The sequence below is a fragment of the Hibiscus syriacus genome, unplaced genomic scaffold (assembly GCF_006381635.1).
Source record: "Hibiscus syriacus cultivar Baekdansim isolate YM2019G1 unplaced genomic scaffold, ASM638163v2 tig00113157_pilon, whole genome shotgun sequence".
Classification (NCBI taxonomy): domain Eukaryota; kingdom Viridiplantae; phylum Streptophyta; class Magnoliopsida; order Malvales; family Malvaceae; genus Hibiscus; species Hibiscus syriacus.
In genome coordinates, this window is record NW_024063447.1 from 18,979 (window position 1) to 30,599 (window position 11,621).

The following is an 11,621-nucleotide window of genomic DNA, read 5'->3' on the forward strand; positions in this document are numbered from 1 at the left end:
ATCGTAAATCAGAGTCAAGCGACGTGAGAAAACTATCCACTAACGCAAAACGCGTATCCAAATCTTCCGAGAGTCCAAAGCATAGAAGCTCAACATGATAACAAATAAGTGTCATATTGATCAATCTTGATGAATTCAAATCCAACCCCGAGAAAAAAAATAGACAAAAACAATGGCCAAACGACTGAAAACTATCAAAAGACAGAGAAAAATATGCCATAAAGACATAGATAAACGTGCTATAAAGGTAGAGATAAAACATTATAAAAAATTATTCTTATTAAAAACAAAAAAAAACAAAGAGAAAAAACAACCGACGGTCAACAACCAACATTGTAACTGGTGCTGCCGCCAGCTAAACAAAATAAAAAAAAAGTTGATTTGATCTATAAAAATTGAAACAAATTGTAATAAAAATATATTTTATAACAACTCACCATTTAATATTTCAATATATAAACCATGCATTTTATTCACTTTTAAATAATTTAAATAAATTATTAAGTATTAAATTATTTTTTAAAGTTGTTAATATTAGATTATTAAAATAAAATGTAAATGCATAATTAAGTGGAGTCTATCTATTAATAAGGGTAAAATTATATTTTCCTCCCAAACGAAAAGTTGAAAATAAAAAAATTATAAATCATAGTTTTTGCCGTTGGTTTGAAACCACCATTTCCACCGTATTTTTTTTATTTTTGACCCTTTTACATTAATTTTACAATCAAAATAGAATTTTTTACTAAAAGTGAGTTTAAAAAGACATATCAAACGGAACCTTAATTTAATGTAAATCTTGATAAAATTGTAACAATAAGAGTTTTAATTTAATTAAAATTTCAAACTAATATTGTATATCCAAAATTAATATTTTATAATATTTTATTTAGATTAATTAATACATATCATGATTATATATCTATCTTTATTCAAATTTCTTAACTAGATTTTTAATCTTTTCTATATGGTCGTTACATTTTTAATCTTTTATTATATGATCGTTACGTGATCTTAAGTTGCTAGTTTTGTTTTAATGGTTACGAAAAATCCTAATTATGTGATTAATTTACGATTGAATCACCCAAAAAACACAATAGTTAGAACACACCAACAAAGATTCAGTAGTGTTTTGGGACCACTGGCATTCGATTTTATTATCAACTGAAGGGTTACAGTCCAGCTTTTATCTTCGGTTAAATCCCGATTCCATCGATGGAAACAGGCACAATACAAGATTAACAAACAAGAACAAGAGAACAACTCAATCTGACTCTGAAACCTCGGTGCCTACAGCAACCTACTCCTTTATCTGCAGCTCCCCGGACGTGATTCTAGGCTCATCCTTCTTAGAAACAGCTTCTAACGTCTTGTAAAACTCCTCTGGAAGAGGACCGGGTCGGTGTAGCGGAACATGCTTCGGAACCGGAGCATCATTTTCGATAACCTCGCATTCGTAGTCATCGGGAACACCCCAGGGATCCCACTCTGTAGCCCAACACGGCAGAGAACAAACATTAGGACTAAGAAGAATGCAAAATATCGTAAATTTTCTTGCAATTTACAAAATTAAACGCAAGGGTTCAGCTCAAAGAACATCAAACAACCTACAAATACCAAGGCACCAAAGCTTTTACGAGCAACAGATAATAATGCAACGGGGCAAGCAAAGCAATCAGAAAAACGGCATGTCGTAAAGTCTCGAAACGTTAGAGTAACAGTAACCAAGTAATGGTTAATGTCTCAATACATCAAATTCTGAAGATCGAGGAAATTGGTGAACACGCCAATCGCAGCATAGATAAGAAATTATTAATGTTAACTAATTTGGATATGCTAGCCCTATGAAATATATGCATATTCGGCTCCCAAAGAATTCTCAGCTGATAAAAGCTTTAATGCACACAGATTTGATTAAAGAAAAACTGGAACAGTCATTTAGGCAAAGAACACATCTAACACAAAGTCTGGCATAACGATAAGATTGAGCTTCATCAGCCTCAAACTTTCCGACTTAACTAATACCCAACAACGGCATATACCTTCGAACAAAAAAAAATCAAATGAGAATGGGAAAAAAAGAGAGATTAAATGGTCCTAACCGATCATTTTCCCGATAAGTGAGCTCGTCTCGCACTTCCTCAATTAACTCCTCGACCTGGCCACATCCGAGGCGCTTCTCGATCGTTTCCCAATCTTCTTCCTCTTGACAAACAAACCTTAAGACGGTGGCGCGTGAAGCTTTCAACGGCCTAACGGTATCCCTCGTCCTCGGGAACAACCTGGATCTCCTTGTAGAGACCAATAAGAACTTCCCTGGCATTAGGGACCACGTCTAATCCGACGATCCCCATCGTCTCCTTCACCTTCGCCGACAACGGCCTCGAGATCAATCGCAGGAACGTTTTTAGTTGAGTTAAATGGTGGTGAAATCGCGTAATAAATCTCAGCCGACTGCTCCTTGTGCGGGCCAAGTCCATAAAATCGGACGGTTCCGCTCTCATCCGGGTGATTTTCGAAGTCTTGATTTGCACTTTGGGTCAAAACACGAACAGCCCAACATAGTGGAAGGGTAGCTCCGAGACCCAATAGTTCATTTGATTTAAATTATATTTAATTTATATACTTTATAATGAATAGTTTTAAGGGTAAATTACATCAATCATCAATGAACTTTAATCTCTCATATTTTATTCATTTTACTTTAAATCCGTTCAATTTTCTCACTAAATTGAATACAATTAATTTTTTTTGTCACTCAACCATTAAAAAGTTAACGACGTTAAAACGATGTCGTTTTAGAAAAACAAAAATTTGCACCAAAACAATGTCATTTTACACCTATATATATAACAGCCCATGTATAATACCGTTCAGTGAGAAAATGGCTGAGTGACCAAAAAAGCTATTTGTATTAAATTCAGTGAGAAAACTGAAGGAATTTAAAGTACAGTGAATGAAATAGAAGAGTAAGAAAAAATAAGTGATGATTGGTGTAATTTACCCTAGTTTAAATATAGTGATTTTTAAATAATTAATTATAGTGATTTAAATAAATAGTTATGTAGTTTATCGATCATTATGAATGGAACTTTTTTTTATCTTACATGTCCGAGGGAACAAATAGTACACTAAATTGGATTAATCAATTAAACCAATTAATTATATATATAATATTAATAAATCATATAAAATAAGTTTGACTGATCTTCCGTGTTTTTATAAGAAACATTTGACCATGGAACCGATCCAGCTAGCAAATTGTCAAATTCCGCTCCGCCCCTGTGAATCTACAGAAAATAGAAGGATATCTTTGCTTTTTGTCTCGTGATAAAGGCATCCCAACATGCTTTAATTTTATCTAATTATTATACAATAATCATTAAATTGTATCTGATTATTATAAAATATCCTTTAATAACTAAAACGATCCTAAGTTTATGCCTCTAATATGCTTTATCCTATTAGTTAACTTGTCTAAGCATTAAAGGATGATAATTTAAGTTCAGCTCCTTCGAGCATTCTTAGTTTCTATGTACCAAAAGAAGGGAATGAAAACCCCAACTTTGCAAAATAAAGGTTGAAATCAGCATATCACTCACGACCAGCGGGGGCTCCGGCGCTTGAGGCAGAGTTGCCGGTATCCTGAGAAGGAAAGTGACCACGGAAGGCTGGCCAGTTGGGTTCTAATCCACTACAAATACTATTACTGCCACCGCCAGCACCGCCAATGAGTTCTCCCAACCCATTGAAAAGATCTTCATTAACATGCACGTTGGGGATCAAAATAACATCATTATCATCATCGTTCTCTGCGTCGGGAGACGTTTGAAGAGCCATGTTGTTCACGGTTTCACCTTCTTTATCTCCACTATCACCCGTGTTATGCACGTTGCCGCCGTCTTCAAAAGCCGAAAGTGGTGTCGTTGGAGAGATCAAAGAGGTGGAGGAAGCATTAGCGACCTTTCGAATAGTCGATAACCTGTTGTCTCGAGAATTTCCGGCGAGCGAGTTCCGGTAAGTGGGCCAAGAGTGAGTGTGGTCGCCCGTGTAGGTAACGATAAAGGTGTCGGGTTCGAAATTGCTACGCTCGACTTGTTTCCTCGCTGAGCACCCTTTTGAGCTACTGCATCGGTAGTAGTGTCTAAACAAACAAACAAAAAGTAATTAAAAGACAACAAAAAATAGTAAGGAAAGAAGCCATTGGAGGGCACAGAAATTGATTCAACCTTGGATAGGGGGAGCCTTTGATGGGCTTTTGTCCGTATTTTCGCCATGACCATTGATCTGAAGATAAATTCTCACCCGTTACATGGAAAACGGTTCTCTTCTGATTCTTCCTACAAAAACCAGATAAAAATGGACAGTTTTTATACTAGCAAAGAACTGCAAAGCTTCAATCTTTTGAACAAACTATCACCTCTTTCTTGGTGTTGGAACCTCATGCTGTTGAACTCGTTTCTTCAACTGTAGCGGTCGTGGTTGTCTCTGGTTTACAAATTGGCCGAAAGTGAAAAAAGGAGCAGCTGGGCTCGTCCTAATGGTGGGTTGTTGTTGTTGTTGCAGCTGCTGCTGCTGCTGCTGCTGTTTATCTGATGATGTTCGCTACTGGATCCTCCGTTAACAGGTCTCGAAAAGCTCGGATCTATGGCTCGATTAATGCCCATGGGGGTGGGGTCGGCGTGTATCAACAAGGGTTCGTGAGAATCTTGCAAAGAACCACTTTTACTTAGAGTAGGAAGTGCAAACGGGCCATCTTCTTCCTCGAACATCGACGAAGCCAAACAAGCCAAAGGGTCCTCGTGGCAACCGCTGCCATTCCCTTTTGAGGACCGGTTGCTTCCTACGGCGGAGCTGGCCGTGTTGATGGTGGACGAACAACTCCTCACCACCGCGTAAAGATCCCAGCCAGTAGCCATTTGGTATGCACAAAATCAACGTAGGCGGAAGGAAAGAAGATAGAAAATGACGGCGCTGACTTCACCCGGGGTGTGAAAGAGAAGAAAATTAGCAGATAAAAAGGGAAGGGGACATAGGACGGTTAGAAAGAGAAAGAAGAGACAGGAAACGGTGTGCACTTGACTAGGTAATTGCTTTCTATTATTTACACGACAGAAAAGAGAGAAAATGGGTCTTACTCATCCGTTTTAATTAAAGTCTTAAATTTATGCAATGCAAATAAAACATTATCATTACATAATTTTCTTGATTGGCGATCATTTGCCTTATTTTTCCACTCGATTCTTATAGGATTTTTGTTATGTTTTTTTTTTATAATTATCGATATTTTATATATCAATTGATTAATTTAAATAAAATATTGTATAAATTAATATAAAAATAATTTTTTCAATTCAATTTATTCTATTCACAATTATTAAACTTTAACATTATTTAAAAAATATAATACCTTGAGATAATTTTTTTAAATGTTTTTTAGTTTCATTATCTTCAACTTTTGCTTTTTCTTTGACTTTATAAAAATGTCAATAGTGGGGCCAGAAGCCAAGAGCCAATATGGGCAGTGGAACTCGGAAGGCCAATGCTTTCTGTGCTTCCAATTATCCTACACGCGTACGGAGTTTGCCTTAATGAAAAATGTTTTGGAATGATCAAGCGCTCCTATTGGGCGTGGAATCCCCTCCACTGCACACCACTTCGTTATATTTTGATTCCTGCATGCCTTTTTTTTTTCCTTGTCAACTGTTAATTATATGAGAGGTAGTCATAAAAGGAGAATATTAATAGAAATCTCATTAAAAATTTTTAAATTTAAATGAAAGAAAAAGAGTAATCGCAGTAATATTAAAACAAACTAATTAAACATAATATCCCCACGTAACAACGGTTGGATCCAATCCGGTGGAATAACATGATGAACAATTTCAAGAATATCCGTCTTCACGTTTTTAATCAATGCGTCAACCAGTTTATTTCCCCCCTGTCAAGAATGTTGACTACTCACCGTCCAATCACGTCTACAGAGCTCATTCACATGCCTTTTAAGGAAATGGTTGCCTGCTTTGCATCTGTATTACATTCATAATCTCCATTGATGAAGATATTCGAATTAGTTTTAACTATTTATCTATTTTATAATGTTAATTTTGAAAAGTTGTATAAATATTAATTTTCACTGTTTATAAGCAGGTTACGGGAGTAGTGCTTATGATGATGATATTAAGAAGTGGACCAGCATTTATCAAACTTATAATAGAGCAGATTGTTGGAACTTTTTGAGTAGGATTAGATGTTTTAGAAGCAAGTTAATGTATGTGAATATTTGAAACAACAAAATACTTGCTTTAAGTTTAATTAATATGGTGAAATTCCAACTTTTGACTGAATTAATTCTCTTGGTTTGCTTCTCTTAGTTGCTTAGGTTGAGATTGACAAATGAAACCCCGGCCTATGAATATAGCTTTGTAGAGCTGTATCTTATCCAATTTAGGTCCTCCCCACTATCACCGATTTCATTCCTTAAAATAAATTATCATTTGCTTACAAATAATAAACCATTCAACTTTAATTTAATTTAGATTGTATTCAATTTAAATTAATTTATTCCAAATTTAAATTTAATTCAGATTTATAATAAGAATGTATATAACACTCACATTAACATCAATTTAATTCCCTTCAACTCTTTGTTTTGACAGGTAAAAAGGAGGGGCGGGGTCACCCCGAAAGCAAGGAGAAGTTAACAATGTCACCACGTGTTCTCTTTCTTTATTATTTCTTATTGTCTATGATTATATGACTTTGTCACCAGTTGTAATTTGATGTCCTTAAACAGGTGGAGCACTATGGTGTTTTCTTCTTCTTAGTTTCTCAAGTGGAAGTTTGAAAAGACAGTGCCATAAATTATATTCAGCAAGACACCATTAAATTTTCAATAATAATTGAATTAGGTTTTAAATTCAAACAAGACGAGCATAATTTGAATTACAGAAAGTATAAATATTTAATTTATTTATTAATCAATCATTATTAAATATTATAAAGATTTATACTAATTATATATACTTTATTTGTTTAATTTATTGATTTTAAAATTTTAAGTCAACCCCCTCAATTTATCCATGTTCACAATTTCTCGCGTATTATCATATTATCTAATGATGTACTTTTAGTCTTTTGGACTCGATCAATGACAAAATGTAAAGTAACGTATTATGTTGTGTTGGGCTAATATGTATCAGATTATCTTGGGTTTTCTCATGAGATACACTCGAGCTCTTTGTAGTTTGGGTAAATAAATTTTTAATATATCATTTTGATATTTATGTGTAATATAATATTTATTTATATTGTATAATTAAGTATAGTATAGTTAAAGAAATAATGGATTACAAATTTAATAATTAGGTGTTCAATTTTTAGGCTATTGTAATCTAAAAACATTAAGTACTTAATCGTATTATTAAATAAAATTTAATTACCAAATGATATTAAAAAGTTAAGTACCTAATTACACAAAAATTAGATGATAAATCTATATATTAATCTCTTTCTGTTTACTTATAATCAAGGGTGGACCCATCGTACAGTCACATTTTAAAAGTTTTAAAATTTCATATAATTTAAGTGTTTTATATTTTTTTGATTATTTAAGAAATTTTATAATTTTACATCTTCTAAATTATAATGCAACTTTTTAACCTTTTACATAAAATTCTACATTTATTTCCATTTATAACAAATTTTTGAATAATTTTTCTTTTTCTCGTATTGCAATATGTCAACATCTAGTTAATTTATTACATAGTGATTAAAGCAATTCATTTATTAAATGAGCAAATTTTTTTTCTTTAATATTGCTTGTTTAGTTCAATGAACAAAATAGAATCTAATCCATTAACTATATTTTCATACTTAGTAAGCAAATTCATAAAATATTGGGTAAAATATACAAATGGTCTCTCGACTATATAGTGTTGTTTTATTAAATCTTTTAATTATTAAAAGTTTTAAAATGGTCCATTGACTACAATATTTTTTTTAGTCTCTCGACTATTAAAATTATTAAATGATCACCTGATTATTCATATGTTTTAAACTCGACATTTTTAGTTAAAAATTTGATGGTCGTCTGAGCTGGACATTAACATGTTAATTGTGATATGATAAAAACAATAGAAACCTCACTAGAATGTTATTTTATTGAGTCAACAAGTTAGCGTCCAGTTCAAACAATTGTTAATTTTTAACAAAAATAAATAAATTTAAAACGTATGAATAATTATATGACTATTTTATAATTTTTAATAGTCATAAAACTCAACAAAATAATATCATATACATAAAACTATTTTTTAACTTTTAATAATTGATTAACATAATAATATGTGGCGGATTCTTATTCGCCAATTCTCATATCGGATGAAAACCAGGATGTGTCCATTCTCCAATCCAAACCGTGAGCCCTCTTGATACGATTATATGCAAACCTCAGCCGCCAGTATCTTACATGGTTTCTTAAAACCCGAACGCGGTTGAGTTATTTTACCTTGATTCGATTGGAATGGCGTTGCCCGGCCTAGGACCGTTTGGCACGGTGGATACGGCGGCGGCCACGGTTTCATCTGCGGAGGATTCGAATCAGAAAATCCGAAAGCCCTGCACTATAAGCAAGTCTAGAGAAGGCTGGACTGAACACGACAAGTTCCTCGAAGCTCTCCAACTGTAACAAACAAATTTCTCTCTGCGCTACGAAATTGCTTTGTTTCCATTTCAAATTAGGGGTTTTAAAAAAGGAAATTTATAACTTTTCTTTGGCTATTCAGTTTTAAGATTTTTTTAATGAAATTCGATATTTAAGATTGTATTATTTTATTTATTTTAAGTAGCTGAAATTTCTAGATTGGTTTATGTTAAGTTTGTATACGTTCCTTCTTATATTCTGTTACCTTTACTCTTCTTATTTAACTGAAAAGAATCAGAATTGAAATAAACTATTTGAATATTTGAAGATGTGAGAGATTTTAGATAGCGGCAGTGGACGCGATGTTATGGTCTATATTTTGCTGTTTTGGCTCTTCTTGTGGATATTCATAGTCGGTATGTAATGCAAGTCACTGTGTTACTGCTCAATGCATTGGCAATTGCAATAACACAGTCCGACTGAAAATGCATCCGCTGCATCAATAATGCAATATAAATTCCTAATTATGCAGCTGTTATATAGTTTTTCTTTTTTCATTCAGAACTTTTTCAGTCATGTTTTATGTGTGATTATATTTTCCAAAAATGGTTTTCCTGGTCTCACTTGCATTTGTTGTTTTCGTTCCCTGGGTTCTGTTCAGATTCGATCGTGACTGGAAAAAGATTGAAGCTTATGTTGGATCGAAGACTGTTATTCAGGTAAAACTAAAATTTACTGTATTGGCTTTGTATCTTGCAACTTGCAAGGATAGAGGCTAGAAACCCGGATGCTGTAAAAACCAGTATTAAAGCTTTATTTTTGCTTTTAGCAATAGGTGCAGAAAGGAATGCCCATGAAAAACATTTGAAATGAAGTGCCATTTGGTTTTTATAGATCCGTAGCCATGCCCAGAAGTACTTTCTAAAGGTTCAAAAGAATGGAACAAGTGAACACCTACCTCCACCTCGACCTAAAAGGAAAGCCTCCCGTCCATATCCTCAAAAAGCCTCAAAAACGGTGAGGATATTTGATCTTAAGCATCGCCGTAAAATCACGGAGCAAACTCAAATTAATAACCGCCTCTGTGTGTCACATGTGGCAGCTCTTGGACACCCACAAGTATCCAAGCCTCTGCAGTCACCTACTACTTTACTTGATGCTGGATTTGTTCTTAGATCCGATCCCCCAACGATGTTTATTAACCCTGTTACTAGAGCTTCTGCATCTTCCCAAACAAACAACACACAAACCATCAGTTTCGCACAAGATAGAAGAGGTCCCCCCCCCCAAATTCTAGTATTCTAACATTATACTCATTTTTTGGTAGGGTTAGCCCCTTTAAAAATTTAAGATTTTAATTGGTGTTGCATTTTTTTTATAGGTATTGGGATGACCAATAACTCATGTAGTAGCACTGAAAGTACCCAGAAGAGGAGACAAATTCGGGAGATATCTGATCAGGGAAATCAAGGTCATGCACCGAGAGGTTTGTTGTAAATTACCGTAATTTTATAATCTTATATGCTAGCTATGTATCCTCACATCCTTTAAACTAGCATTTTGCTTGGTGCAGTGTTGCCCGACTTTGCTCAAATATACAGTTTTATTGGTAGTGTCTTTGATCCAAACACTATCGGTCATCTGCAGAAACTTAAGAAGATGGATCCAATAGATGTTGAAACAGTATGCTTTTTTTTACAATGTCAATTATACAATCCAACTTGATCTTGCTGCTTACATGATTGCTAATACTTTTTGTTCTATTTAGGTGCTTTGTTGATGAGAAATCTCTCCATCAATCTGACAAGCCCTGACTTTTGAAGATCATGTGAGTTTCTATTTCTTAGCTCTTTCTAACGTTTACTTCCTTCACGATATGCATGATGAGACTCGATTAATAAAAGGAGTAATGTTGGTCTACTAGTAGTTTAGTCTTTCCTTCTAAATTCTAATAGGTGAAGGGGTTGAACACCAAGAAAATTTATGTTGGTAGATATTGTTTGAATTGCAACGCCACAGCCTGAGATAAATGGGTCTGATCATCCTTTGGGGTATACAATTTGCAGCACCGTGCATTCTTCTACGTAAACCACAATGAGATTTCTGTAGTCAGCATTTATAAATACAACAGTTTGACAAAGTATGATGATGATTCCTAAGATATTACTGATCAGTCTTGCATGATGCAATTGGCTCTGTGCATGATTTGTTTTGAATCTTGGAAGTCGTTATGTGATATTAGGCTGAAATTTAAGAGATGAAGAGATTTATGTTTTCAATGCATCACCACACATATATGCCTGTTTAAATATTAATGATATCTTGATGTCGGATGATTTCGTTTAGTAGCTCCATAGCTGTCCCCGACTTTTCTTGTTTCTTTTTGACTTACCATTTGGTAAAACGTCTACCTCTTAAAACTTTCTAACTTCTAGTATTTTCTTTGGTTAATCTATATATTTGTTCCTAAACCTATAAGATATTGCTTTGTGATACAGAGAAAATTGCTTTCTTCATATGAGATTGACACGGAGACAATTGTCAATGACGATGCTTGTAATGCTGTTGATGACGACCAATCTAAAAGAATCACTTAATATTGTAGGTAGGTTTTCTCTAATTTCAGCTGTGCATTACCTCTTTTATACTTGTATAATCAATAGACTCTACTTTCATGCCAGGAAAGGACTTAAATCAAAGAGAGTTCTGGACCGTGATATTCAGTGAGTATATATGCTACTTGTAGGGATCATCGGCTGCAAAGTTTCCAAATAATTCTCCTCATTCATTCTGCAACTAAGGGAATTTTGGACAACCGGGTGTAGAACGGAAGGAGAAGAGTTGGAAAGAAAGTGTACAGTGCGTGCTCTATCTTTGTTTTGAAGGGGGTATTTATGTTGTACAGTTCTGGGTCTCATCTTCTTTATTCAAGTTTCGACTGCATAATCTTACTGTGATGTTATGCCTACTTTCTAAT

The 11,621-nt window shown here is 34.1% G+C and overlaps 2 protein-coding genes, 1 long non-coding RNA gene and 1 pseudogene across 3 annotated transcripts; 2 read left to right on the forward strand and 2 right to left on the reverse strand.

The window, feature by feature from the left end:
• Positions 1 to 1,138: 1,138 nt before the first annotated feature.
• On the reverse strand, positions 1,139 to 2,544 carry LOC120186046 (annotated as a pseudogene).
• Positions 2,545 to 3,594: 1,050 nt separating this feature from the next.
• On the reverse strand, positions 3,595 to 4,919 carry LOC120186060 (probable WRKY transcription factor 27). Its single transcript, XM_039190106.1, has 4 exons — positions 4,565 to 4,919; positions 4,421 to 4,454; positions 4,230 to 4,340; positions 3,595 to 4,144 (listed from the first exon to the last, which is right to left on the reverse strand). The coding sequence occupies exons 1-4, from the start codon at positions 4,917 to 4,919 to the stop codon at positions 3,595 to 3,597; spliced, it is 1,050 nt and encodes a 349-aa protein (XP_039046037.1).
• A 3,513-nt stretch (positions 4,920 to 8,432) lies between these two features.
• On the forward strand, positions 8,433 to 10,369 carry LOC120186061 (protein REVEILLE 6-like). Its single transcript, XM_039190107.1, has 5 exons — positions 8,433 to 8,685; positions 9,306 to 9,363; positions 9,539 to 9,920; positions 10,026 to 10,130; positions 10,218 to 10,369. The coding sequence occupies exons 1-5, from the start codon at positions 8,525 to 8,527 to the stop codon at positions 10,367 to 10,369; spliced, it is 858 nt and encodes a 285-aa protein (XP_039046038.1). The 5' UTR covers positions 8,433 to 8,524.
• Positions 10,370 to 10,422: 53 nt separating this feature from the next.
• On the forward strand, positions 10,423 to 11,618 carry LOC120186054. Its single transcript, XR_005522175.1, has 3 exons — positions 10,423 to 10,472; positions 11,143 to 11,249; positions 11,326 to 11,618. It is a non-coding gene; the product is annotated as an uncharacterized LOC120186054 (long non-coding RNA).
• The last annotated feature ends 3 nt before the right edge of the window (positions 11,619 to 11,621 follow it).

Coding starts and splice junctions, on each gene's coding strand:
- LOC120186061 (XM_039190107.1), top strand. CDS start 8,525: ATGGCGTTGCCCGGCCTAGGACCGTTTGGCACGGTGGATACGGCGGCG. Junction 8,686..9,305: donor TTCCTCGAAGCTCTCCAACT/GTAACAAACAAA, acceptor GGTTCTGTTCAG/ATTCGATCGTGACTGGAAAA. Junction 10,131..10,217: donor TCAAGGTCATGCACCGAGAG/GTTTGTTGTAAA, acceptor TGCTTGGTGCAG/TGTTGCCCGACTTTGCTCAA.
- LOC120186060 (XM_039190106.1), bottom strand. CDS start 4,919: ATGGCTACTGGCTGGGATCTTTACGCGGTGGTGAGGAGTTGTTCGTCC. Junction 4,341..4,420: donor GTTCCAACACCAAGAAAGAG/GTGATAGTTTGT, acceptor TGGTTTTTGTAG/GAAGAATCAGAAGAGAACCG. Junction 4,145..4,229: donor AAAGGCTCCCCCTATCCAAG/GTTGAATCAATT, acceptor TTGTTTGTTTAG/ACACTACTACCGATGCAGTA.